Source organism: Coturnix japonica, chromosome 24 (genome assembly GCF_001577835.2).
Source record: "Coturnix japonica isolate 7356 chromosome 24, Coturnix japonica 2.1, whole genome shotgun sequence".
Classification (NCBI taxonomy): Eukaryota; Metazoa; Chordata; class Aves; order Galliformes; family Phasianidae; genus Coturnix; species Coturnix japonica.
This window is the reverse complement of record NC_029539.1, coordinates 354,398-381,997: the sequence shown is the minus strand read 5'-3', so window position 1 is coordinate 381,997 and position 27,600 is coordinate 354,398. Positions and strand designations below refer to the sequence as shown.

The following is a 27,600-nucleotide window of genomic DNA, read 5'->3' as shown; positions in this document are numbered from 1 at the left end:
GCTGCAGAGCTGTCCAGCTGCCCAATGGCCAGCAGCACACAGACATGAATGCTCATTCTTGGTCAGAGCAGTGCTAGCCTTGGGTACCAGCTCTGTGCCATTGGTTAATGACACAGGTAAAGCCTGCAGGCAGAGCTGCAAACAGGAAGGCCTGTAACTCACCACCTGGTGGAAGTGCTGTGCTTTGACAGAAAACCGTGGTTTTGATGATGGGAAACTTGGCATGTTTTCTTCTGCAAGTTTTGCTTATGGTCAGAAAAAGAGCAGATCTCCAGCTTGAGGCTCAGGAGCTCTGCAGGGGCCTCAGCCCAGAAGGTTCCTTTGGAGAGACCCCCCCCCCCAATGCATCTTGCCCAGCTCTGCCCATGGGGTGCAATGATGGCCACAGCCATGCTCTGCTCATCCATCCCTGTTCTTATTCCTTGTAGATGTTCCAGTCATGTGCAGGTTAACTCCCTGCTCTTTGCTGTCAGGATTAAGAAGCCCACAACCCCAAACAGCTCTTCCTATTTATATCCCTGCATTAATCAGGAAGGCTAGCATTTCTACCTCTACGTGATTAAAAATTAGGAGACCAGATTCCGTACTGGTGTCTTATAATAACAACAATCCTGGGAGCACGGGATGAATAATGGATCATGGCTCTGCGCTGCCGGCTCCTTGCTTCCCTTTATTCCTTCCCCTCTTCATCTTCTGATCTTCTCCCATCTCCAGCCTGGGGAAGATGCGCATCCCCCTTCACTTTACAGGAGTTAGGGCTGCTGGGAGACATCACTGATTGCAGCCCCTCTCCTCCCATGCTTAGAGAGCCTGGAAACCATGGATAATGCATAGCCATGTGGGTACCTGGGGATGAGAACCACTTGTGACTGTGATGTCCCACGAGCTCTATCAGCAGCGTTATGCTGGCACTGCAGAAGGATGCTCTGGGCTGGGGGGAGCAGCCACTGGCAGGACATCAGCCAGGAACATTCAGCATCCCTATGAGAGTCCCTTCATTTCATTCTGAAAGGCTCTTCAGTGCAAGGCTCGAGGGCTGGGCTTCTTCCTTCTGCACAAGATGAGTTTCCGATATTTCATGAGCTGAGGTCAAATTCAATTAATAGCTTCAGTGAGGGGGAAAAGAGCGACTAGAAAACATGCTGGGGTTATGGTGGGTATTTTTTGACAGTGTTATAAATGCATTCAGTGGAATGGCTGCTTTTGATGAAGTGAAAGCACTTCCTTAGTAGTTAAACAGCATCAGAACGAAGCACAGCTTCCACATCCTCCTGTTCTGGGGCCTGATGCAGTTTGACTAACCCCAGAAACACAGATTTTCACCTTTTTCACTCTTGTTGCCTGAGAAATACACATTCAGGATCCATGTGGAAAAGCTTTTTTCCCTACAGTTCTTGGGTTCCACCCGTTGAGCCAAAAAATCCCATTACTCACCACGTTTGGCAGACGCCCGTGTGAGCAGCCTGGTGTACAGGCAGCACATCTGCTCACTGCAAGCCCTGTGCTGAGGTGGGCGATCACCTCTGGGTTATCAGAGAGCATAATCCATGCTCTCTGACACCATGCCCTCCCTTATCTCCTTCTTCCCCAGCTGATATAGAGATGCTTTTGGCTGTGGTAGCAGCAGAGCTGGGCCCTGTGATGAGGATACAGCTCACACAGGCTGTCAGACTGTGGCTGTTTCAAAGGCATGTTGAGATCTTAAATATCTCCTCGCCGCCCCCAGCAACGCCTGCTTTAAGGGCTGGAGATGCTTGAAAGACTTGGCAGTGGTGAGCCTGAGCGAGAGGAATTTCACAGCCTTTTGTGCAGCCAGAGGGTGGCACAGAGGATAAAGTGAAAGCAAAAGGAGGATCAAAGCTGCACAAGCATGTTCAGCACTGTTCTGCCCCTCCATGATGAAGGCTGCCAGGGGAGCCCTGCTTGGGGCACTGCTGATGCCCACAGTAAGTGGGGGCAAAGCTTTTACTTGAGAGCATCCCATGGGGATGATGTGGTGTCCCCATCACAGCCACTGACACAGTGTGAGCTCCCAGCCCTGGCAGTAGGTTTGTTTAATGCTGGCACATCATCACCTCCTTCACTCCTTGCCTTGCAGTTCCTCCAGATGATCCTGTCATTATGGGGGGACCCATCATCAGCCTGAGAGCAGGGGACCCCCTCAACCTGACCTGCCATGCAGACAACGCCAAGCCAGCAGCCTCCATCATCTGGATGCGGAAAGGAGAAGTTGTCAACGGAGCCACCTACTCCAAGGTGAGGCAGGGCGTGCTAGGGACACACTGTGCTCCTCCCTTGCTTCAGGAAGGGTCTTGGGGTCCTCCATGCAGCCCCAAAGCCGTCGGAGCAGCACCTTCAGCTCCGTAGCCCACGTCATTCCATGCAACATCCCCAGTGGGATGAAGATGCACCACCAGCTGGTGCTGAGCTGGGCTCTGCCCAGAATCAAGCTGGCTTTCTGCACCCTCACTTCGCTTATACATCACCTGGAAGGCCCGCTTCTCCCCCCCTGCATCCTATCTGGGTGTTGTGTTTGTATTGCTCAAGGAGCAAAGCCAGCACTGACCTTGGCTGCAGCAGAAGCTTTGAAACAGAAGGGTTTTTTCCCAGTGACATATGTCCCCGCCTCCAGCTGCAGTTTTCTATGAAAAATTGTCAGGGTTGTTGGCATTTTTTAATTTAAACGGAAAGCCTTTATTGGGTCATAAAGGAAAACATCAAAGAGCAATCAGCAGCCGACTCGGAATGGGTGCCCACATGTTCTCCTGTTTATCAAAGCCCGACGCCTGGTAAGTGCTGAGGATTCAGGAACACTTGACATTTCTAATGAAAATTTCCAAAGCACAAAATGCAAGACACAAAATGGGTCAGTTTGCAGCCATTTGTAATGCAGGCAACTTCAAAGTTCAGAGTGGAACGCATTCCTCTTGAGCTCCTGACGATCCTTTTAATAAACATTTCTCCCCACCGCCACCATTCAGGCTCCGTGCCACTTCTTTACATCTCCGTGTCCCTTCACAGACCCTTCTCCGTGATGGCAAGAGGGAGAGCATCATGAGCACCCTTTTCATCGCCCCTTCAGACATTGAGAATGGGGAGAACATCGTCTGCCGTGCCACCAACAAAGCCATCCCCAGCGGGAAGGAGACCTCGGTCACTATTGACATCCAGCGTGAGTAGCAGCCAGTCCCTGCCACCCAGCCTCCATCACAGGGATGGGGATGGAGATTTCCTATCACTGATGCAGAGGGGTCATGGGATCATCGCAGAATGGCTTATGTTGGACCTGACCCTTCTCCAGCCCGGTTCCATTCACACACACAATTCCTTCAGCTGTATTTACCAACAATTTGCAAATGCAGGGTGCTCAATATTAGCATGCCAGCTGCTTTCCAGAGTCCAATTAAAACTGCCTGAACAAACTCAAGCACAGCAGAAAATTCACCATTTAAGATTTCCAGCTTTTTGCTGCCGGAAGATGAGCAGGCTCTTGGGTCGCTGTGTAGCACGTCCTGACAGATAAAATGAGATAATAGCACGGGTTATTTCACAGCCTGCAAACAGTGACAATGGCTGGAGATGCACGTGCATCCTCACAAACAACACAGAGCTGGAGACACCGTTACACCATGCGGTGCAGTGCAGAGATATGAGCTGCATCCCTGAGCACGATGGGGTCTGCTGTAAAGAGTGAAGGACCCAATAAGGAACAGCAAGCCATTAAATACTCTGTGCTGTGAAAGTAATAATAATAATATCCTATCCAGCTATTAAAAGTATGTTGTTGTTAATGGGGTCTAACAAGGAGATCAATTTCCCAGGGCTGGATGGGTGATGGAGGGGTAGGAAAACACCGGGATGGATTAAGTCCTACGTGGGCTCTGCCAGTCTTAGCCTGGGCAGCTGGGAAAGAGCTAAGTCATAAACAGCTTCACCTTCCAAAGAAATAGAAAAGAGAGAAAGGAACCAAAAGGGGGGGAAAAGCGAGAGTCTGTAATGGGAACACTAAGCAACTCCAGCTGGAACATCTGTTCAATGTGATTTCTGTTCCACCAGCCACATCAAAGTCAGCCTCCTGTGAGTTATGCACCGAACATCACAAGTGGGATTAAAATCGTGTTTAATAGTTTGATATGCCATAAACTATTTATACTGCCAGAGCCCACTGGCTCTATGGAAACTCACATCCAGCGTGCTCTGACCCCATTGAGCACGTGAATTGCGAGACATCGGGCAGGGCTTATAACTGTAACCGAGTGGAATTACATCCTGATGAGTGACGATTTCTTTCCCCTAAAATACCCCCAAACACTCTCGCTCACACGGACGCTCATCGCGGCACCTCGTGGGAAGCCGGGCGGCCTCGCTGTGCTGCTGGGGAGCCCAATCCCATTTGCGAAAGGGAAGATCAAAGAGTTTAATTCATTTCCTTTGCTCCTTCTCCTTTTTAATCTACGTTTTTTATTATTGTTTGGAGTGCGAGGGGGGAGCCGGGCTCATTTTAATACAAAGAGGCTCCTCTGTAAATCGTAGGCACAGCCACTAAACCATCAAACAATGGGGAAGCTACTAAAGAGAAGTGTGATTCATACTTAACAAAGGAAGGTGATTAGCTGTTGTTGTATAACAATGGGGAAGTGTCAGGATGCCTGCAAATGAATTAGGAGCACGCTATATATCTCTGGGCTGTTATGTTAGTGAAGCTCATTTATATTCCCAACTGCGCCCATCTTTATTGTCATTTGAATTGCACATTTTAAAATGAGATTAGGGTAAATTGAAAATACCTATAATTTCCAGTCATAATTTCCCATCAAAAAGGCAGGTGGTTCTGCTGGCAACAACCCAGGGCTCCGGCTGGGTAAATTACCATGGGGTCATGGGGACGCAGTGCAGGGTGGTACCCAACACTGCAGGGGTGTCAATGAGGATGGGGATGGAAGGGTCAGCGAGGATGAGGACGGAGGGCAGAGCTGGCAGCCCGATGTTGTCACATGAAGTTTTTTCTTCCCTTTAATGAGCTCTAATTCTCCAAACCTCAAGATGGAGGTCCACCCCCACCCACCCACCCCCCGAGACACCAGGAGAAATTAAAACCATTCTAGATATTACTATCCATCGCAGTGCTGCACCCTTCTCTCATTTGCTTTCATCAATTCTCCTCTAAATTTTGTTTGCTGCTGAAGCACTTGGATGCTTATCTTGTAAAAGGAAAAGAGAAACAGAGCGGCAGCCGGGAGAACCGAGAGGCCTGTGACACCAATAGGGACTTGGCAGAGATGATTAGGCTGATGAAAGAGCAGAAACGCCACTTTCAAGTTAGCGGGTAGACAAAAGATCATCATTACCCAGCAAGATATTAGATGGGAGCTCTTCAAAGTGGGTTGATTTCCTTAAACGGGAATCAGAGCCTGTGCTAATGGTTTTGAAGGGAGATGCTGTGTCAAGCGGCGCGTGGCGTGGCAATGAGGAGGGAGCAGCTTGGATTGAAGCAGGGATTGGAGGCTGGTGAGGAGAGGAGAGGAGCCCCAGAGCAACAGGACAACTCCTCATGGCCCAAAGGGGTCTTATAGGTCTTGTAGCCCATTCTTCTATGCCATCAGAGCTTCAGTGCTGCTTTGCCTTTTGCCTTCTATGCGTGGTAGCATGAGTGATGGGCTCATCCCTGTCTCTTTGCAGACCCCCCCCTGGTGAACCTGTCTGTGGAGCCACAGCCGGTGCTGGAGGACAACACTGTCAAGTTCCACTGCTCTGCCAAGGCCAACCCCGCTGTCACACAGTACAGGTAAGGCAGCATCACCGTCACCACGCATCCCAGCAGGCAAAACAAGGTAAAATTCAGCTGTCCAGGTTCAGTCTCCTCCCATTGTGCATCTCCAGAATGATCACTGGCAGGGTGCTATGAGAAGCAAATGGTCCTAAATCCAAAGCACAGCCCCACGGTGACTAATAGGAAGAAAATTAACTCCATCCCAGCTGAAAGCAGGACAGAGGGCTGGCACAGAGCTGGCAGAGCCATCTGTTCAGGAATGGAACGAGCAGAATGGGTAAAAAATCTATTATGTGAAAATTGGAAAATGCCTTTTCTTTGTGCACACTCTTTTGTGGTTTGAACAATAGCACTTCAGTGCCATCAGCACGTACAGGAGCAGCCATGTGCAGCCCCAGCAGAGCTTAGCAGGGAAGTGTGGGCTGGAGCTGCACTTTGGCACTGGCAAGGCCAAAAAGGGGAGAATGAGAGGAGGAGAAACATAGACAGAAGGTGGTGCAGGAGCTCCATAGCCGGACCAAATGAGAAGTGTGGTAGGGAGTGATGAGCAGGGGGCACCATGGCCTCCCAGGCAGGCTGTCCCATTGCAGAGGGAAGCAGGGCTGGCAGCCCATGTTTGTGTGGGTTTGTAGCAGCAGAGGCTCCTCTGGGGATGGGTTACCACGACCCACCTCCTGTTTGGCACGGATGCCTTAATTGGTACGATCAAGTTTGCTGGTAGGAACGATTCCTTCCGGCTGGATATCTGCTATCAGCACAACGACGCCATAATTGCATTCCTAGTTACACAGAAGAGTTATTAATTTCAGAAGTCAATTAATGTCAAAGATACAAATGGCCCTGTTTTCATATTTACCATTGGGAGGGGAAGCAGCCGGGCTATCCCTGCACCACCCACAGCCCTCCCTGTGCCTTCGGTCCCATCTCACAGCCCCATCCCTTTGCCATCCCCAGGGCTGCTGCCTGCTTTCGTGCTCTTAGTTAATGGCACATATTTTGGGTTATGTTTTCCCATAAAAGCTTGGGCTGGTTTGGGTTTCTTCAAAAAAGACGAGGAGGCATGAAAAATTCAAGCACTTTGGGCTTTTGATTTCTTAAGTTTCCCTAACATGTTAACATCACACACAGCTTTTTCCCTACCACTGTGACAAGCAAACAGGATTCAGCAGCGCACGGCAGGGCTTCCTTCCTCCTAATGGCTCTGATTGATCGAGGGCAATTCATTTCCCTCCCCAGAGACCCCATGGTCCCCACTAGTTACATCGAGGCAGCAGAATTCTCAGCACCGATGCTCAGCACGGGATATCCCAGCTGGGAGGAGGGAGGAGGATTTAAGGCTTTAGCATCATGTTGCACTGGGATGCAGGAATCCATGGCTCAGGGGCACCCCAGGGAGAGCAGAGCAGGAAAGCCCTCTGCCATGCACCAGGAGCTGCAAGGGTGGGAAGCATGAGCCAGGATGAGCTTAGTCTGCCTTAAAAACGAACATGGAGAAGCATGCTGGGAACAGAGAGGAAGAGCGCTGGATTTTCCCCCCTGGGAAGAAGCAGGCTGATATATTTCCTATGGCTTCCCTCATCCTCAGATAGAAATATCAGATCGTGGTCGTCAGCCGGCATTTATTTTTAATACCTCCCAATATGTTTGTCGGTAAACAGCTCTGAACACAAAGGAAAATGTCTAAACGCCATAAATCCCCTTTTCTGGGCATAAATCCATAGGCAGCACCAACCATGCTGTGGATACATGAGCAAGCTGTCCTCTCGCTCTGCATTTGCATGTACAGTCGCGCGGTGCCACATCTCCTCCTGCATAGAGGTGCTGGAGGACCATAGGGAGCATCAGTAGGGGACAACTTCCACAGCCCATCCCTGGAGGTGCCCAAGGCCACAGATGGGGCTCTGGCAGTTCGGTCTGGGGGACACAACCAGCCCCTGGCAGGGGTGGAACTGGGTGGGCTGTAAGGTACCTTCCAACCCAACCTTTCTGTGTTCCTATCCTATGATCCTATGACCCCTCCCATGTGCTTCAGCATCACTGCCGGGCTGTGCACACCCAAAAGCCGTCGGGCAATTTCCTGCCTTGCTCCTGCTGCAAACCAACAGGCAGGAATGGGAAGGCAAGAGAGTAATTAGCTGTCGCCGTGGTTCTGCCACCTGTGATGGCAAATAAAATTAATGGAAAGCAACACAAGTCAGAGCGACGTGAACCGACTCCCAAGCAGCCCTCCTCTTTGCTCACTTCAGATCTCTCCATTTGCCAATCTTCCCTTGGTGTTTGATGTCTGTTGTGTGTCTGTGGGGTGTTTTGTTTTTTGCTGTTATTATTTATCACTTGCGGTAAGAAAGAGAATCTTTAAGATGGCAGAAGAAAATGGGAAAGTTGAATATTGCATGAGGCAGAGTCCCTCAGCCTTTTGGGCTCCTGTGATGATTATTTTTGCAGCGATGGGGAGCAGCTGCAGGCAGGGCAGTAATAAATGCCTCGCTCCGGTGCATTGATACAGCGCTCTGATCCTCAGGGCTGTCAGACATCTCCATACAGTGTTTTTTTTGCAGTCACAGTGAGGATGGGGCATTTTGAGCCACCCTCCTGCATGACACACCAGGCTGGGGTGCAGGGTGCACTTCCCCATCCTACAGCCAAAGGGGGACTGTGTTTGGTGTGGGCACAAGTGATCTCCCTCTGCCTACATCAAGCTGAATTTGAATGTCCAAATGGACCGAGCTCCTCCTGCATCCCCACTGCAGGTCAGGGCTGGGCTTTCCCATTCCCCACCCCTGGGCTGGCAGCAGGGGGGGGCAGGGAGGGAGCGATGTTTGTTTGTTTGCTCAGCGGGTTCCGCTCTGCAGAAAGGACCTTTGTGTTTGGAAAACACCGTTTTATCTTTGAATCAACAGCACGCTGTCACTCATCAAATATTAATCCGAACTCAACTGCTTTTTAAGAGCTTTTCTTTAAAGGCAGTGGGGCTTGAAGGCGCCCAGTGGGAGGCAGTGTCCTGCCTTCAGCAGGGAAAAGGAAAAGATGCGACTTGCTGTGCTTGCAAAGGGACAAGCAGGGAGATGCTGTTCTGAGGGGCTGAGTGCAGGTCTTGGTGGGGTTTGGGTAGACATTGTAGTGGTAATGTTGAGTCACAGCCTGAAGCAGTGATGGAGCACCTGGTGGGAAGGCAGGGCCAGCTCAGGGCAGCTCAGGTGCATGCAATGTACTGAGTGATGGAAGGGCTGGAGCCAGGATCCACCCCTTCCCAGCCCTCATTTAAGGGTTGGCTGTGGGGGTGAAGGGATCTTGTTGGAGATCCCTGCCTACCTGAAGCCTTCCAAAGGTAAGCTGGTTTTTTCCTTTGTTTTTGTGTCTTTGTCTTTTGCATTGAGCCACACCACCACAGCTTGGAGTTAACTGAGATGGCTCCAGCCCAGTCCTGGTGGCTTGGCACTGTTCAGCTCTGTGCACTCAGTGCATGCTGCTGAGCAGGTTGGCAAGAAGCAAAGCCAGGAGCACGTCAGAATAGGGAGAGCATTACCACAGGGTGAGGAATAGAGGGGCTTCAGGAGGAAAGAATCTTGGGAAGGATTTTCTGCTGCCAGGATCACACAGTAGGAGGAGTTTTGTGGGTATGAGGAGTTATCATGTGGGTATGAGGAGTAGATCTTGCTTCAGCTCTCTCCATAGCTCCTTTAATGTTCTGCACAGCATCTTTGCCCCCATGTGAAGGCCTGGATTCAGATAGCTTGGATAAGTGTCTCCTGGGAGCTGAGTGCTGCTGTCTGCTGACTTTCTGCTGCCCTGTTGGAGCCCCAGAGCAAACATCCCCCTGGTCTGACATTCTTTGGGGCTTCCTATTGCTGGGACCACACCATGATTGGTGCCTTCCTTCATCTCCCCAGCTGCCTCTTAAAGGAGATCTGCAATATTAAGCTTGTATTAAAGCCACGTCTCTATTACTATTTAAAAGGGGCTGTAAGGCCTCAAAATGTGCTTATGGAGCAGCCAGCAGTGTGTGAGCCCTGCATCCATCTCACCGCAGCCCCGTGCAGGAGCTGAAATGAATGCAAAGCACACAGAGGTCTGAAGTCATCAGAGCTGTAGTATTTTCCTGACTGTCTCTGTTTTCCTGCCTGGGTTTGCCTTTGTAGCTTCCTCCCAGACAGTTGGACCTTTGCTCTGAAATGAAAATGAAAGCTGGGGAAGTAACAAAAAATAAGGGGAAGTGAATTCTTCAGATCTCCTCCACGACGCGTCAGCCCCATCTGCCAACAGGGAGAGGGGAGCTGGGAAAAGACATGAACTAAAACAAAAGGCACAGAGCTCACAGCTGCTGGGATGAAGCTGCAGGTGACACCGGGAATGGTGAGGTGTGAGGATGGGGAGATTTGTCATCCCGCTCCCCGGCTTGTCAGGGTAATGGGAACACGCGTGTGGGAGACGCTCGGAGGCAGCTCAGACTAATGAGGAGAGAGTGTAATGGAGGGAGAATCTGACAGAAAGCAGCAAAAAACGGGGAGGGAGGAAAACGCTTTGTAGTGGTGAGCATCGCTTCCTGATGGAGCGGTGATTAAAGATAACCAAGGAAATGAGTGATGAAGCGGCTGGCGCGGGCTGCTGGTGCTGGAGCCTTTCAGATCGGCTTTTTGCTGGTGTGTACTGGGGGTTGCTGTGCTGTGTGGAGTGCATTGGGGTGTGGGGTGGCTTTAAACTGGAAGAGACTTAGGTGAGATGTGAGGAGGAACGTCTTTATTCAGTGGCAGTGGGGCCCTGGCAGTGCCCAGATCTGTGGAGCCCCATCCCTGCTGGTGCCCGAGGCCATGGGTAGACCCTGGGCAGCCTGAGCTGGGGTTGCACCCAGCCCATGGCAGGGGTGGGGTGATGAGCTGTGGGGTGCCTTCCAATCCAAGCATGATACTGTGGTTGTGTTCCTTGTGCTGTGGGGTTTGCCAGTGCTGGAATGAGCCTGATCCAGGACAATTCATTTCCAGCAAGCTTTGCTCTGGGCTTGAGCAGAGACCATATGGCTTTGACCATGCCAAGCTGCTGACACCACTTCTAGCCAGGAGGGTTGGGAGCAACCCAGAGCTCTGTTTTCCCCAGCCTATCAGTCACCTCTCCTTCAAGAGAGGCTCCTGGAGATGGGAAGGGGACAGGGAGTGGAGCATCACTGACAATGCTGGCCACAGCTCTGCTTTCCTTGTGAGGAGCTGGGAGCTCCTCAAGCCCAATTTAGCAGTCTTTAATCTGAGATATTCCCAACCACACTTGCCACTTCCTTCCTGCGCTCCCGCAGGGTGATGGGCTGATTTCACAGAATGAAAAGCCTTAAGCAAATCTTGTCACACAAGAAAATTGATTTTTTTCAAAACTGACTTTTACAAGATTACTGGCTCCCTCCTCCCCCCCATCTTTCTTCTCTATCGTTCCCTTCCAGTCTCACAAGGTGGCTTCAGATCTGAGAAATTAGAGATGCTGTGACTAAAGTGTAAGTGTAAAAAGGGGGAAAGGAAAGAAAAGACACGCAGCACCTGCTGCCACGGGTGCTTGGGCAGCACCACGATGCTTCCCTCTGGCCATAACCTCAGTGCAGTGAGGGCTACTCTCACATCTCACATGGAACGTCCCCTCTGGGCATTCCTTGGTGATCCCCTGGCACATACATCATAGCTTTCTGCTTTCTCTCCCTCCGTCCTTCCACATATTTCCTCTTTCCGAAGGGTTTCCTCCCACTGCTCCATTTGGACACATCTCAGTGTGCTTTGCTGGGGTGGGAGGGGGAAAAGAGTTGCCTTGAAGTCACTTCAGACAGCTTAAAATATGCTAAGCTTTTGTGTTTCTGCTGTATAAATAATGAATCCTCTTACAGCTTCCAAGCTGGAAGAGGCATGGGTTTAAGAGGCCTTCAGCTCTGTGGTTTTTTGGCTTCCATGCAAAAGATGGGGAATGTGGTGCAGTGTGGGTGCACTGGGGGTGTTCTGCTCCTCCTGGGATGGGGAAGGTGTAGGTGCTGTGGTGATGCAGTTGGCCTTGGTTGTCATTCATTAGCCTAATTCCCCAAGAAGCCTCATTAGCAATGTTATTTCTGCCCATATAGATGCAAGCAGCAGCCCAGTTCAGGGGTTGCATGGCACAGGGAGGAGAATACCCAGTGGATGCTGGCTTCCCCACCTAGACCCACTGGAGAGGGTTTGTGGTCTCATCCAGCATCAGGTCATGGAGTGACTGCTAACATGAGCTGTCCTTGGGTTTCAATTCCTCTGCAAACTCTCTAGAAGCTGTTGGCAAACATATAAGCAAAGGAAGAGCACAAGCTGTTGGCTCTGGTTTTTCAGGCCATTTGTCTGTAAAGCATCAAGCAGTGCTTAATGCTCAGCTCTGCTTTGCTGTTGCAGTGTGTAATTAAGGACTTAACGGGTTTTGCTTTTGGAGTTTTCTTTTCTTGAGATGTTTCTTGCTGCTTTGTGCAGGAGTCAGCAGGTAATCGCAGCGCTCATGTGGGTCGGGCTGTTCTATCAGCGTGCTGCCACGTTGGACTGCTTTCTGTTGGCACACAAAGCTCAGATGAGCAATGTTGTTACTGGGTTGCTCTAAGGAGATTCAAGAGGCCTCAGGAACAGTGACTGGAGAATGAGTTTGTGGGTGGATGGACAGAAAATAGAGGATTTTTACAGCAAAAAAGATGAGCAAACTGGTAAATCTGCAGTTCTGTTCTACTTCACCCATGCGCTGCTTGTATTTTTTGCATGAGTAGAAAGTCAGTGTACTGGGTTAGAATCATAGAATCATTAGGGTGGCAAAGACCTCCAAGGTCATCCAGCTGCACCATCAGCACAGCAGTGAACACAACAGGGCAGCACAGCAACTTCTGCCCATCTCCAGCACACTGAGCACTCTGCAGAACTGAGCCCAGCCCCCTGCCCAGCCCCAGGGGGGCTTTGGGGTGCTCTGAGTGCCCCACATTGATTTTGTGTTGGTTTTTTTCCCCCACTGACAGTGAGGAGGAGCCTGCCCCATACGTGGCAGACAGTCTGATGAGCAGCAATCAGGCTCGTTGCTGGCTGAGCAGGAGGGGGAATGGAGAAGCTGAGATTAGAGAGGAAATCAAGACAGAGGTTTCTTCCGCACAGCGAGGTGTTATTATTATCATCAAAACCCCAGAGTGTTGAAAAACAATCAAACCCCGGCAGCAGCAACTTGTGCATTGCAGTGAGTGCAATCAGGAGCCAAACGTGTCCTTGTCTGGGACTCAAACCTGACATCTCCAGCCCTTGAAATTTGGGAGAAGGTGGCAATTTGGTCTCGCTGCTTATTTGTTGCTGAAGAAAAGGATTAGCAGCCTTGGCACCGAGCTCTGCTTCCACTCACGATGGGAAGCCTTCAGGGATGGAGACCCAGGACAGCGGCTCCGACTGCGCTTCTGCAGACAGCTCAGAAAGTAGAGGAGCTGCACCTGGCAGCTGCTTAATGAAAGCTCTGAAGGAGACCTGTGGAGCCCTTTAGCAGAGGTGTTAATTACTAATTGTGCCCGGGATAAAATGGGCTCACCCAAGCATGGCAGGAAGCCTGCCACTGTAGAATAATATATCTGTACCTATAATTGGTGCAGTGATCTCCAGAGATTGCAGGGAGGATGCTCTGTGAGCAGCCACACCTTTGGCTCTGTGCTGGGCTGTTCCTGGTCCCTGTCCATTGTGTTACCTGAGCTCTGCTCCTTGCACAGGGGACAGCAGAGCTGCAGGGCCATGAGCAAGGATGCTGGGTGCATTGCTGACATGTGGCCAGGGGATATGTTACAAGAGGAGTAACCCCATAGATCATTGTGACAGAAGTTTACTTTTAATAAGGCAATAATTTGCTTGATGCATCGTGCTGCAGCCAGGCAGGGAGCAATGGGGTGTTCCATCACTTCTCAATACACCCTCACTTTTGGGTCAGGCACCAAGGAAACACCATCCTCCTCTCATGCCTCCAACCCATGTCTCCCTCCCCCCATAGGGGATGTAGAAGGGCACAGGGTGATGCTTGTGGGCTGCTGCTGTTTGGGGACGTGCAGAAAGTGCCACGTTGCAGAGTGAGCAATGCTGGCAATAAAACAACAGAACCATCTCTGAGCAATTTGTAGCAATTAATAGCCATTCCCAGGAATGAAATGTTAATTAATTCATTCCGCGAGCCACGCATTTATTTAAGGTATTTGTGGGTGTTCTTGGTACTTTTATTAAGCAATTAAAACGCGTCCGAGAAAATATTTATCTATTTTAAGTCGCTCTTAGTAAACACAATTTATATGGCGAGCAACTGCTTCATTTGGCATTGTTAATTACAAACTGCAGCTCACTGCGCTTCCCCGGGGTGCGCTCGGTCAGAGCAGCCCCTGTGAGCACAGGGCGCAGTGTGAGCAGGATGCTGCATCAATGCATGGCGTTGGTGGGAAGCAATGAATGGGAGCAGAGGAACGGCACCATGGAGAACATCTATCCCAGCCAGAGCTCGTTGCCATGGGGAAATGCTCACTGCCCTGCAGCGCTGTTGGTTGGAGGGGCTGGGATGGCACCCGCAGCTCTACTGCTGCCCAGCTTGGAGCGAAGGGAAGCAGCTGCAGCACCAAGTGAGCAGGCTTGCACATTCACACCTCAGTCATCCAGGCGGCACCGAACCAGCCTGGTGTCACTTGGGAGGGCTGTTACATGACAGGGCTACAAATTCCCCTAAACAGCTTGTTCTCACATGCCATTTGCTGAGGAATTACAAGTCCTCTCGTTGCAGACAGGAATTTTTTTGCTGCGGTGAGCTCAGCTGGATGAAGCACACGCTGGCTCTGCCCTGTAGGCTGCACCAGCCGGCAATGGGAGAGAGCAACAAAATGGACCAGGGGAGGCTGGTCCCCCTGTGTGCTGCGGGTGGTTTGGAGACTGTGTGCTGGGCAGGGTGCTGAGATGCAGACACAGAGCTGATGGCCGCAGGCAGGACCTGAACATCCTCTGTGTCTTCTTGGCTGCATTTTATTTACATCCAGCTTATAAATAATTGCTGAGAGGTTAATAGGTGAGAGAGGCATGTTACGGGCTTGTTAAAACCAGGAGGAAGTTGCCTTCTGGCTGTCTGTGAGCGCATCGCGAGGAGCTTTACAGGAGGTTATCAGCCATCGTTATTAAAAACCGATTTGACATTAGAAAAGATCCATACTGCTTGTTCAGCCACATTGATTTAGCAGTGTTAAGCCTTGGAAAACTGGAGCAGGAACCTTGATCTCTGCTGAAGCACAAAAAATTGCTGCTTGTGACACATCTCTGCGCTCAGCAGAGCCGGTTTTGCAGAAGAGATGGGTTTTGAACACACAAAAAGCATCGCGTGGGGTTGGTTCACATGTGTTTTCCTGGGCTGCTGCTGAGCCACACAACTCCTGTCCTCTGGAAATGTGCTCCCAGTCTGGGCTGGTCGGGCTGCTGCAAAACATGGAGCAGTGCATGGTCAGCGGGCACCAGCAAGGTGCTGTGCTGTTGGACACTGCAAGGAAATGATGATCTGAGGTGATCTTGGTGGTCTTTTCCAACCTTAAGGACTCCAGGAAATGGCTTTGTCCATCTGGTGCATGCAGCAAGAGGGCTGCGGAGTCTGGAAGTGCAGCTGGATGGGGGCAGAGTCATTGAGGAGTGCAGCAAAGCTTCGGTTTCATTACATCTGGAAGGAGGGAGGCAGCACCCAACTGTGATTTACCATTGGAGCAGTGACTGGAAGGTGTCACTTGTGCTGATTTTCCCATACCTGGAGCTTCCCTCGTCAATCACAGCCCTAAAAATCCGAGCAGCATCTCCTGATTAATTATTGAAGGGGGAATCCGGGGAGGAAGGCAGCGTGGGGAAGCTGGAGCGGCCAGTCAGCATCCATTAGAGGTGTGAAGATAAATGAGAAGAGAGAGCAGATAAGTGCATACAAACCAGCTCCCATCTGTGCTGCTAATACCTCTCTTCTGAACCACTCATGTTGTTGGCTGCAGGGTGATGCCTCTCAGCTCTCCCATCCTCGTCCCATTAGGATCACGCTCGTGGGCCTTTGGGATTTGTCTGTTTGTTCTCCCCTGCCCAGCACATTCACTGTCCCCAATCATCCCACCTCAGGGAAATCCACTCCTTTCTAATGTCCCCATTGCTCTTTTGGGGAGATTTATTATGTTTTCCTCCACTCTCTTTCCCTTCTTCCCAGGAGCGGATGGGGTTTTGCACTGCATGACAGCATCTCCCATTCTCTCTGCCCGTGTTGGAGTGGCAGGTTGCCAGATGGTGCCCCGTTAGGTCACATTTGCTCATTGTTTGGCAAACAGCGGCTTAATTCAAGTGCTGAGTTGACAGCTTGTTCTCTGAGACAATTTGCAAGTTGTAGAGCTGCAAATGCCAGCTTGGCTTTCCAGGGCGGTGTTATTTCAGCTGCCTTCAAGGGATGAAGTTCTTTTTCACTGGAGAAAAAAAGAACTAGAAAGAAGAAAAGGGGGAAGAGGGTGAAAGCAGGACGAAGCTGAAAAGGCTTATAGTGCTTTTGGGGTGGGAATGCCAGCAGTGCTGGTTGGCAGGGGAGGGGCACAGTGTTCCCTACCAGCACTGACTGCCCTCATCCCATCCCTGCTGTAATTGGTGAATGGAAAGCAGTGCAACACCACCCTGCTCCCTTGTTGTGCAGGTGGGCAAAGAAAGGCCAGGTGATAAAGGAAGCATCCGGTGACTTCTATGAAACCATCGTGGACCACACGTTCTTCTTTGAGCCCGTCTCCTGCGAGGTCACCAATGCACTGGGCAGCACCAACATCAGCAGGACTGTGGATGTCTACTGTGAGTAATCTACTGGTCATAGCTTGGGGGGGATACACATCATCTTCCCTGAGCAGGATTTGTTGGGCTCTCGCTCTGTGCATGGGGCCGTGGTTTCCTCCTGCCTCACACAGCCCTGCTGGAGGCTTCCTGGGGCACTTGGGGTTGTAGGGTACCAGGGGTTGGGGGCTGCATATGGTTATGTCCCTTTGGTACCCCAACACCAATGGTTTTGCTGCTCTACTCTGTGCAGTTGGGCCCCGGATGGCGACAGAACCTCAGTCCCTGCTCGTTGACCTGGGCTCCGATGCCGTCTTCAACTGTGCCTGGACTGGGAACCCCTCACTCACCATCGTGTGGATGAAGCGGGGCTCAGGCGTGGTAAGGGGGCAGGGCGGTGGGATGTGAGGCTCTGTGCGGATCCCTCCTGCTCTGGTGGAATCACACAGTGCTCTCAGGCACATGGTCTGATTTTGGGTGGTGCTGTGTGGAGCTGAACTCAGTAATCCTCATGGGTCCCTTCCAGCTTGTAATATTCAGTGATTCTGTGGCCTTGTAAGGCAATCACTGGTGCATGCATGGGGAAATCTCTGCCTTCGTTGCTGGGGTGTTTTTCCCAAACCATCACAGCCTCGGACAAGCCGTCCTCTGGGATGCAATCACAGCCTTGGGCAAGCTGAGAGCTTGAGGCAGCTGAGGAATCCCACCGGGTCTGTAATCCCTGCTGGCTTCCCATCCCACAGCGGCAGCTGTTGTTCCTCTTGGTTATCACTGTGGTTTGCACACAGGCAGTGCCCTCACACCACAAACTGCTGTTCCCTTTTCTCAGAGCTTACAGAGCAGTGCAGGGAGCCGTGCATGGGGCCTCTTGACCCTCACTGCACAGCCCCAGCCATGCTCCAGAGCTCTGCTTACCTGCACATATCAGCACACAGAGCTGCTTTCTCAGCTTCCATTTGGCCAGTTCTGCTGGCTTGGGGCCTCTGGGCAGCTCCAGCTCAGCTCTTGGCCTTGGGCACTGTGCAGCATTTTGAGAAGGGAGGGGTGGGAGTCTGCAGAGTCCTGGAAGAGAGGTGAAGATAACCAAGAGGAATTAGCCCCAGGGTTTGTATTTCCAGCATGGGTAATTGGAAACACTGCTCAGAAGCCACATTATTTGCATGCCCCCAGTGCTGGCATTGTGCTGACAGCTTCATCCAGATCAGCACTTATCAAGATATCCTGAAGCTGTTAATTGCACAGCCAGGGCAGGAGGGCAGGGTGCTGCTGCCTGGGGTGCAACTTGCCCAAGGCAGCTGAGCTTCCCCCCAGCCATCCAGAGCCCTGGGGGCTGCCAGCTCTTCTGCTCAACTCCCCACTGCCCACCCTAAGTGCAGCCCCTTCCTCTCTTCCAGGTCCTGAGCAACGAGAACAAGCTGACTCTCAAGTCCGTCCGCCAGGAAGATGCTGGGAAATACGTGTGCCGTGCCGTGGTCCCGCGGGTGGGAGCAGGGGAACGCGAGGTGACGCTCACTGTCAACGGTACCAATGGTTCCACTTTGCTGTTCTGTCCTGGTGTATCTTTGCTGTGCTGATGGGATGGGGGTGGTTGGATGTGATGATCTGAGTGGTCTTTTCCAACCTTAATGGTTCTCTGATTCCATGATGATTTGTAGTGCTGCAGTTGCTTTTGCTTTGGGATGCCTGGGTGGGACTGGGGATGTTCCCACCCTGTGAACATTTTGGACTTTGTATTCATTTCCTCAGAGAGTTGTGGGTTAAGCAAAAAAATACCGGTGTTATCTAAGGCCTGCTTGGTTCTGGATTATCAGCAGGAGGTTATTGAGGAGCTGGGAGTTGGCGTTTTAAATCTTTAATAGATTTATCTTGCAAAACCCTCGCAAGGTCGGAGAGCTCTGTTGTCTGTGTTGTACAGCTTGAGAGATGGGAATTGAGCCCGGCTCCGAGACCGGCAGCCTAATCAGCACCTGGGGGAGCAGGCAGAGCCCTGAGCCCCCAGGATGGGCCCCCCACCCCGATGGGAGCTGGGCAGCACCCTGCAGGGTGAGGGCCACCTGGCCAGGACCTGTGGCACCCAGTGGTGAATTGCTGCCTGAATGTGCCTTGTGTGAAGGGAGGGTGCAGGGCAGGCTGCAGAGCATAAGCAGGGGATGAATTTTGCATCGTCTCTCACCTGTGTGACAGACTGGTAGGCTTCAGTCCCCACTCGCTGTCAGAAAGAGAAGAAAATGAGCAGGGAAAGCAGCTCAGCGTTAATTTTGAATGCAGATAACACCAAGGAGGGGAGCCAAGGGCAACACAGCAGGGGGCAAAACCCAACCGCTGCCTCTGCTTGCGCTCAGCTCTGCGGCGCCTGCATGCTCTTTCCCCGCTGGCTGCTGGGTTTTAATTACAATTAAAGTATCTTGCAGAAAACAAAGCAACAAATTAACCCAAACAAAGAACCTGCTCCTTTCCCAGCACCTCCCAGATGCTCAGCAGGCTCAGGGAACCTCAAGAGAGAGCTGTGCAGCTGCATTCCATGCCCGGCACAGCAGCAGGGCAGTGCTGCAGACATCCCAGGGAGCATCTCCTGAAGCCTTGTTAGTGGGCAGGAGGACTATGCAAATGAACAGCATTTGGCAGGGCCAAAGCAAAAGAGGCAAGAAGACAACAAGAAGCCATTGGGGCAGTAATAAATCAGCAGTAGCCTGATTTATAACCCCCAGGTGTGCACAGCACCCTCCTGGCCACAAACAGGCCAACCCAGGGCTTTGCCAGAGCAAACCTTGCTTCCACCAGGATGGTTTGGCTTGCATGAACCCAAGCAGGATGGAGAGCTTGGGGCCATCCTGCCATGCTCCCCAGCCAGCAAACTGCCTCCTCCTTTATGTGAGCCTCCAGGACAGAGCAACTAAATTGGCACCAGCGCACTAAAAATAACCACAACCGATAGCTCCATCATTTATATCCATAGCAACGTTGTTGAAAGCCTTTCTCTTGCTGGTGGGCTGTCTCAACGCCGAGCCGCAGACCGGCAGCTCTCATAGGGAGCCTGAGCCTGGTGGAGAATCAAATGCCGTCCTCGAACGCGACGAGGCTACAGCTCTGCACTATTATTCCCAGGCATGTTCGTCTCACAAATGGTCTTTAGTCATCTGCTATTATCATGATGATAAGCCTTCGACTCTGAACTCCTCTAGCAATAATAAAACCCAAAGCCGTTGGCATTTGTGCCATTTAAAATCCACTCTCCTTGGGGAAAATGATCCTTTTTATGATTATTAAGCCATTTTTCTCTGGTGTCACCCAGTCTTGGCGTGCCTCCAGAATTTGTAACTAACATACAGCTGTTGAAATAGTGAGAAGATGGCTTTTATTCATTAATTTGGACCTGCACACCCTGTTGACACTCTGGATGCCATTGGCTTTGGATTCATTGCCCATCAGTGGCATCAGCTACACGTGCTGAGAGAGCTGAGGAGACGGGACCACCTCTCCTGTGCCACCCTCAGTGTATGGTGGAGTTGGACTGGGCTCTGTTATTGTCCCCTGGAACAGCCAAAGCCTCAAGGGATCTGTTAACATCTTGGCACAGCAAAGGATAAACCAAACTCTGGACCTTCAGGTGGTTCTGTGTGGAGCTGGTTGGACTCAATGATCATCATAGTCCCATCCTTCAGAGCTTCCAGGGGTGGATGGAGGAGAACGCTCATCTTGGGAATGTGCTGAGATCATCTTGGAGAAGACTGGGCAGAAAGCAATAACAGAAAGTCTGTTTTTAATGTATTAAAAGAGGCAGAAGAGTTTCCAGTATCATGCAGTGATGATCATTGCACCCAAACTTCAGGAAGCAAGTCCTGACCTTCTGCTTCAGCCATATCTGCTGTTACCCATCGCTCCACAAGCGCTGCCTGTCTGCCGTGCTTCCAGATATGCAGATGCTGGGTTGTGACATGGTGAGAACCAGCAGCACTGCCCCTCGCCTCCCTGCCTGCATCCCTTCTCTTTTCTGCCAGCAGCAAGCCACTCATAGAAATGTAAATCTGCTGTAATTAAGAGTCTAATAAAGAGCAATTAGGATTGCAGTTCTGCTGCTGCTCCCTTGGGGTGAGAGCCTGCAGGCCACATTCCCATCTCTGACCGCTTTACTCTTAAGGTTCTTCCACGAAGGAGAATAAGGATGTTTCATTGGGGTTGAGCACCCCACATCCCTGTGCTGTTATGCACACCTTATGCACCAGGTGTTCCCTGCTGAGCTTTAAGGCATGGAAAGGACAGTCCATCAATAGTGATGTTTATTGGAGATGAGTTGCCGGTTTACCATTGCACCTTCTGCATCCAGGTGGCAGTGCCAGCCTCAGCCAGGTGTGACTTGCTTCCTGCTGTTGTCACCAATCCCTCTCCTCTCTCCTGCAGGGCCACCCATCATCTCCAGCACACAGACACAGCACGCCCTGCATGGCCAGAAGGGGCAGATCAAGTGCTTCATCCGCAGCACCCCTCCGCCCGACCGCATTGTGAGTAGCACCCAGAGCACTGAGCCGTGGGGTTTGACCACTCCGTGGGGACCCCCACAGGTGGGCAGGAATCCCGCCCCGAGCTGAACCTGCTGTTGCTTGGCAGGCTTGGTCCTGGAAGGAGAACGTCCTGGAGTCCGGGACCTCGGGGCGCTACACGGTGGAGACGGTCAGCACGGACGAGGGGGTGATCTCCACGCTGACCATCAGCAACATCGTCCGCGCTGATTTCCAGACCATTTACAACTGCACAGCATGGAACAGCTTTGGCTCCGACACAGAGATCATCCGGCTCAAGGAACAAGGTGGGCACTGCCAGCTCGGGGCTGCGGGGGCAGCAGGTGCCCCATAATGTTGTTGGGATGCCTCAGAGGAAGGATGGAGGGGCACCCTGAGGGTCCCGGCTCCTGGCTGACGGGCAGGAGGTGGGGAAAGCCCCACTTTGCATCTCTTACTGGAGACAGAGGGCATGGGCCACCCCTGCACTCCCCAACCCACAGTGCAAGGTGATGCCCATCCACCTGCAGCATCATTTACAGCCACAGGGAAATGGGAGTGGTGGTTCCTTCCAGACCCGCAGCCCTCAGGGGGTCTCAGGGTGGCTGGGGGCTTTTCATGGTAAGGGAGGGATGTGGCTCCGGGCGGCTCGCTCAGCTCCTGGAGGGCCTCCAGTCCTCTTCTATTTTATTAAATGCCAGGGCAGGCAGGTGGATTGCTCTCATTAAGCTGTGATTTATAGGCGAGGCTGCCGTCCAGATTAAATCAGAGCTAAATGAACCCCTTAAAATTAGCCTTGGGCTTCTTCCAACGCAAACACAGCCAGCGGTTTCTCTGGGTCGGCTGCCAGCCGGCGGGAGCACTTGGTGTTGGCTGGGGGTCCCCACTCGGGGACATCCCTGCAGCGGGCAGGGGGATGCCGTGGGGTGGCCATCCCCTCCATGGGGCCGTGCGCTGGGAGCAGGAGGTGCTCCGAAGGCTGATGTGGGCGCCTGGGCTGTGCACGGCTGTGGACACTTGCTTTATTTTCAAACAGGTACGGAAATGAAATCAGGAGCTGGTATGCAAGCAGGTACGGAAATGCTGAGCTGACGGTGAATGCGAATTGTCCCCAGCCGTCACCACGCCTGAGGAGCCGGCGTCCTCCTCCCGGCGGGGCTGTAGGGCAGTGCAGGGCAGGGGATGGGGAGCTGGGGTCTCCGATCCTGCTCTGCTCCATGGTGAGCCGCCCTGCCTCTCTGTGCCCCAGCACAGCCCCACTGCAGGGGGTGACAACACAGCCACCACCTGCAGCAAAGCGACGGCTGAGCTGCCCCCTCACCTCTCCCTCCTCACCCTTCCCGTCTATATCTCCCAGAGAGCCAAACACCTCCAGAAGTGCCTTCCCCAGGTCACCTGGGGGAGTGCCAGCATCTTGCTGCTGTTCAGCTGGATGCTGCTGGGGCAGTTTGTAGCAGGGAATCAACTTCTTGGTCTGTTTGCTTAGGAAGCCTTCAGTGCTGAGTGCTCAGGGAGGAGCAGAGCTGTGCCGTGGGTGCTGGCTCAAGGGACAGGTGGAACAGCTGGAGTGAGGCAGGAGAGCCAGAAAGAGAGAAGTGTCAGCATGAGCCATGTGCTGAAAGGCTCTTTATAGTGTGAGTGGAGCCTCAGCTCAGCAGCACAGGGTTGTGTCACTCAGCAAGTCAGCAGCTGGCTGACAGCCCTTGGCTTTGCCATGGGTGTGATCTGTGGGGAATCGTGCCGGGCACACATTTATCCCCCCATCTGATCCCTCCAGGAAATGTTTTTTCTCTTCGGGCTTAGAAAGGGGCACTTAGAACTACAGGGAGCCTGGCTGTGGTTCCATGGGCAGGAGGTGGTGAGCCCCCCCAGGTACAGGATGGGGCCCCGCTCACCCCATCACGGCCACTCCATCCCTCCCAGCCGCAGTGAGCCCAGGGAGTGAGCAGGAGCCCTGTGATGACAAAGGCAGAAGTGGGCTGGTGGCTGTTGCGTTAACCTGTCCCCAGGTATCTTACACCCACAGCTCTCACACCTGCCCATGGTGCTGGTGCCTGTCTCCATCCCTCCGTGCAGCCTCTCTCCCAGCCAGTTCTGATGCCATTTCTCTTTCTTAGCAATGTCACCAGGCCGTCTTCTTTTGCACTTTGAACCCGCAGCACTTGAGAGGCAGCCACTCATCCAATAAGCAACATGGCCCCATTGGAAGCAACCAGCTCCTCGGCTCCCTCCTCCCTGCACAGAGGGGAAACTGAGGCACAGAGAGGTCAGCGCTGCCCCAGCTGCAGCACATGGCAGAGCTACGCACTGCACTCGCTGGGCTCTCACCACCCATAGGGACATGGTGCTGCAGGGGGAGCAGGGAAGGACCCCGATCCCTCCCCATCACCCAGCTGATGGCCGGGAGGGGTCCTGAGCTGGGGAGAGCCACCCATTGCCTTCAGCCCCGCTCATCTGCGCTCTCCTTCCTCTTGCAGAGTCGGTGCCGATGGCAGTGATCATCGGGGTGGCCGTGGGGGCTGGTGTGGCATTCCTGGTGCTGATGGCCACCATCGTCGCCTTCTGCTGTGCCCGCTCCCAGCGAAGTAAGTGCAGGGTGAATGCAAAGGCCAGACGTGCTCCCACTGGGGGGCAGGAAGCACTCTGGTTTTCCTCCTATTCCATCCCCTCCTCATCCTGCCCTCAATCAGTTCCCCAACAGCAGCCCGCAAACAGAGCATCCCCATGGGAGGAACATAACTCTGGGGTGGCATCTCCTGCTGAGGACACAGCAGGACGGGGCTGGAGGCCGTTTGTGCTCTGGAAGTGAAAGGAAAAAAGGTTTTATGGCACATCTGGTGTTGTGCTGTTGGTGACATAACGGCCTGGTGTTATTTAGGGGGAGCGCTCCTGGGGGAGGATGTGCAAGACAGTAATTAGCTTTTCCCTGTGATTTAATACAGAGGAGCCTGGGAGCATCGTCCCAGCCAAAAACAAAGGCACAAGAAAGGAACAGGGGCCTCTCAGCACAACCCTGAGGTGTGGGGCAGCCGGCTGTGGGCAGAGCAGTGCTGAGGGGAGGAGATGGGGTGAGGACGGAGCCTCAGAGAGTGGGCACTGAGCTGAGGGCTGCTCTGGTCTCAGATCCACATCCATCCCCTGTTTCCACCTGGGATTCCTGCTGCTGTTTCTCCTCCCGCTGCTCGCCCAGTTTTTCAGGGAGCAGTTCTTCAAAGCACGCCTGACACCTTCAGGGCAGTGTGTGAAAGCGGGGCTGTGTTTGTCCTCATGCCTGCACTCCGTCCATCACTTGGCCTTTTTCCCTTCTGTAGCTGCACCCCATGACCAGAGGGGACCTTCTGGCATAGCTCTGCCTGCTGGGCTGGGTCAGGTGGGCCCTGGGGATGTGTGGTTAACTGGAGCTGAGCTCTTCTTCCTCTCTGCCCAGATCTGAAAGGAGTGGTTTCAGGCAAGAACGACATCCGCGTGGAGATCGTGCACAAGGAGCCGTCCTCGGGCAGGGAGACAGAGGAGCACCCCACCATCAAGCAGCTGATGGTAAGGGCTTCCTTCCCCTGGGAATCACACTTGCGTTGGTTGCTCTGCAGCCATCTGTGACCTGCATGGCTCTGTGCATTCCACAAATCATTATTCATGCGTCTGTAAATTCATTAACACCTGAGGAGACACGTCCTGCTGGCTGATTTGCATATGTTCACGTTATCTCAGCACGATCCCCCAATGCTATGGGTGGAGGGAAGGCTGCCAGCCCAGAGAGGCCAAAAAGCAAACGGAGCATCCAATACAGCGTGCAGTGCCATGCAGTCACATCAGCACACCCACACTGGGACCTGACCACGGGGAGTCTCCATTAAAACTCTCTTGTCTCCTGTAACGAACCCAAAGAATTTAATATCCGCTCTGTGGGATCTGCCAGCCCAGATGAAAGCGGTGCCGTTTTGTAGAGTGTTCAGTACGTGGCGGATTAGGGAGCACTGTTAATTATTAGGCACCATTTCTGGGCCATGCACGACCTTGAGGAGTCCCTCAGTGCTTTAGGAAGTGATGTAGAAAAGCCACGGTGGTGCTTTGCAATGGGCCAGAGCATCCCAGCCTTGGGATGGGGAATGCTGCTCACCCAGGGGGACGTGGTGGTCTTTTCCAACCTTAATGGCTATTATTCCATGATGGGCTTTGGTATCACAAGGTGTCACTGGGCTCATCTTTTGGGGCTGCACCACCTCCAGACATGGGCAGGATCAGATTCTTCCTGGGAAAACCTTTGGGCTGCTCCTGGGCCGGGTGCTGCAAGCACAGCAGCTCTGGATGGGCTGCTCCCATTCCGTCAGCACCTCTCACGGGCAATTCTTTCTTCCACGCAAAACTCAGGTACTTGAATTTATTGCATTTAATAGCTGCATCAAAGGCTTTCAGAAGATGAACAGAAAGTGCTGGAGGGCACATTTCCACAACCACTTACCTCTTAAAAATGGGGAAAAAAGTAAAAGCAGGAGAGTGAGCCCTCTGGGGCGCAGCACTGCGGCTCCGTGCCCAAATTCCAGTGGCCAGAGCAACGCGATCGATGTGAGCTGAGATAAAAGGCAGCAGAGAAATTGGCCGGTAATGAGGCAGGCGGCACAGCCCCACCTTTCTGGAGGAAGGGTAATTAAAGGCAGCGTGTAATTAATGCATAACTCGCCTCCCATTGTGGTCAGCCTTCAAAAGAGGAAGTAATGAGGTGGAGAGGTGCAGGATCCCAGTGCAGCACAGCCCACGTCAGTGCAGAGCAGAACCCTCCGGGACTCACAACTCGCATGTTTTGAGAAGAGCCAGAGTTGGGGATTAAAAAACAAAGTAATCAAGGCCTTCTCATTAATTACGGCACCGTGTCCGTGCCAAAAGCCAGCTGGGATTTCTCTTTTCTTTCTTTAAAGTTGTTGAGCAGCTGAGTTCAGGTGGGGAGGAAAGGATGAGAATGCAGAAAAAGAGCAAAAAAAAGGGAAAGATAAAGAAAAAAGAGAGGTGGGGGTTTCTCCAGACTGGGATCAGAGCGATTTGCAGCCACAGCTGTGGCCGAGCGCCCCGCTCTGGAGAGGAGGGACCGATGCAGGCGCTCAGGGTGCTGACATCTGCCTGCTCCTTCCCCAGATGGACCGGGGTGAGTTCCAGCAGGACTCGGTGCTGAAGCAGCTCGAGGTGCTTAAGGAGGAGGAGAAGGAGTTCCAAAACCTAAAGGTGAGCCCTGGGACATGCCCCTCCCCCCCCCCATACCCCCTCCAGGCTGCCCACCCTGGTGCCACCCTGTCCCCACACTGGGAGGAGGGATGCTGGGGTACCTCCAGCATGGCTGTCTGCTCCCTTTTGGGGAACCCATGGTGTCGGGGTGTGGGTTGTGTAGCATGGGGTGCCCTACTGAGACGGAAGGGGTTTGGGGTGACCCCACCAATAGCCCTCACCCGCCCACAGGACCCCACCAACGGCTACTACAGCGTCAACACGTTCAAGGAGCACCACTCCACTCCCACCATCTCACTGTCGGGCTGCCCTGCAGACCTGCGGCCGGCCGGCAAGCAGCGCGTGCCCACGGGCATGTCCTTCACCAACATCTACAGCACACTGAGCGGGCAGAGCCGCCTCTACGACTACAGCCAGCGCTTCGTGCTGGGCATGGGCAGCAGCTCCATCGAGCTGTGCGAGCGCGAGTTCCAGCGCGGCTCCATGAGCGACAGCAGCTCCTTCCTCGACACGCAGTGCGACAGCAGCATCAGCAGCAGCGGCAAGCAGGACGGCTACGTGCAGTTTGACAAGGCCAGCAAAGCCTCCGCATCCTCCTCCCACCATTCCCAGTCTTCGTCCCAAAACTCGGACCCCAGCCGGCCCCTGCAGAGGCGGATGCAGACGCACGTTTGAAGCGCGGGGGGTGATGCAGTCCCCATGGGGCTGTGGACCCTCCGCTGGGACAGTGGTGCTGGAATCAGGACCCAAGAGTGGGGCGATGGGGCTGAGCACAACCCCACTGAGGACATAGGGCCTGGGGACACCGCCATCCCCGTGCCCACCCCAACGCTCCACCTGCCCCCACCCAGCTCCCTTCCTTCTTTCTTGGTGTTCGGTGTCCATAATTATAGAGTCCGTTCTGGGGGGTCCCATCGTGTGGGATTTGGGGTGGGGGGGGAACATGCCAGCGGGGACAGGGACCCCCCTGAGTGCCCCGGGAAGGGCCTCACCGCGCTGTATGGCGGGCAATACAAGAGGTGTTTCTCGTGGCATGCCTGGGCTGATGGCCTCGCCGTGACAAAGGCTGCGATGGCAGCAGCTTTGGGGGTCCCTTATCCTTGTGTGACCCCAGCAGGAGCGTGGTGGGGGGGGCAGTAGGGAAGGTGGGTTCAGGGGATGCCTGATGGATGGGGAAACAGGCACGGGAATGGCCACAGCCAGGGCACAGCCGCTGGTGACACGGGAGCCAGGACAACATGCTGGGGACACAGCAGGTAAGGACCCAGCAGGTAGGGAGGGGACATGGGTGTTGGACATAGAGCACAAGGGGACAGGTGTGCTTGGG

At 53.0% G+C, this 27,600-nt stretch overlaps 1 protein-coding gene across 4 annotated transcripts in view; it reads left to right on the top strand.

Annotated features, from left to right (window-relative positions):
• Positions 1–27,305, top strand: part of KIRREL3 (kirre like nephrin family adhesion molecule 3) — a 211,280-nt gene extending 183,975 nt beyond the window's left edge. For 2 of the 4 annotated variants that reach the window (XM_015883992.2, XM_015883994.2), the window contains 13 exons: positions 2,099–2,256; positions 3,022–3,172; positions 5,680–5,785; positions 16,436–16,584; positions 16,817–16,944; positions 17,958–18,084; positions 20,962–21,062; positions 21,169–21,367; positions 22,096–22,131; positions 23,537–23,644; positions 24,487–24,596; positions 26,187–26,273; positions 26,505–27,305. In XM_015883992.2, coding sequence (XP_015739478.1) covers positions 2,099–2,256; positions 3,022–3,172; positions 5,680–5,785; positions 16,436–16,584; positions 16,817–16,944; positions 17,958–18,084; positions 20,962–21,062; positions 21,169–21,367; positions 22,096–22,131; positions 23,537–23,644; positions 24,487–24,596; positions 26,187–26,273; positions 26,505–26,948 — 1,904 coding nt within the window. In that variant the 3' untranslated portion in view covers positions 26,949–27,305. Of the gene's footprint in view, positions 1–2,098; positions 2,257–3,021; positions 3,173–5,679; positions 5,786–16,435; positions 16,585–16,816; positions 16,945–17,957; positions 18,085–20,961; positions 21,063–21,168; positions 21,368–22,095; positions 22,132–23,536; positions 23,645–24,486; positions 24,597–26,186; positions 26,274–26,487 lie in introns of all 4 variants that reach the window. The other 2 variants (XM_032449137.1, XM_015883993.2) reach the window with 2 other exon arrangements.
• The last annotated feature ends 295 nt before the right edge of the window (positions 27,306–27,600 follow it).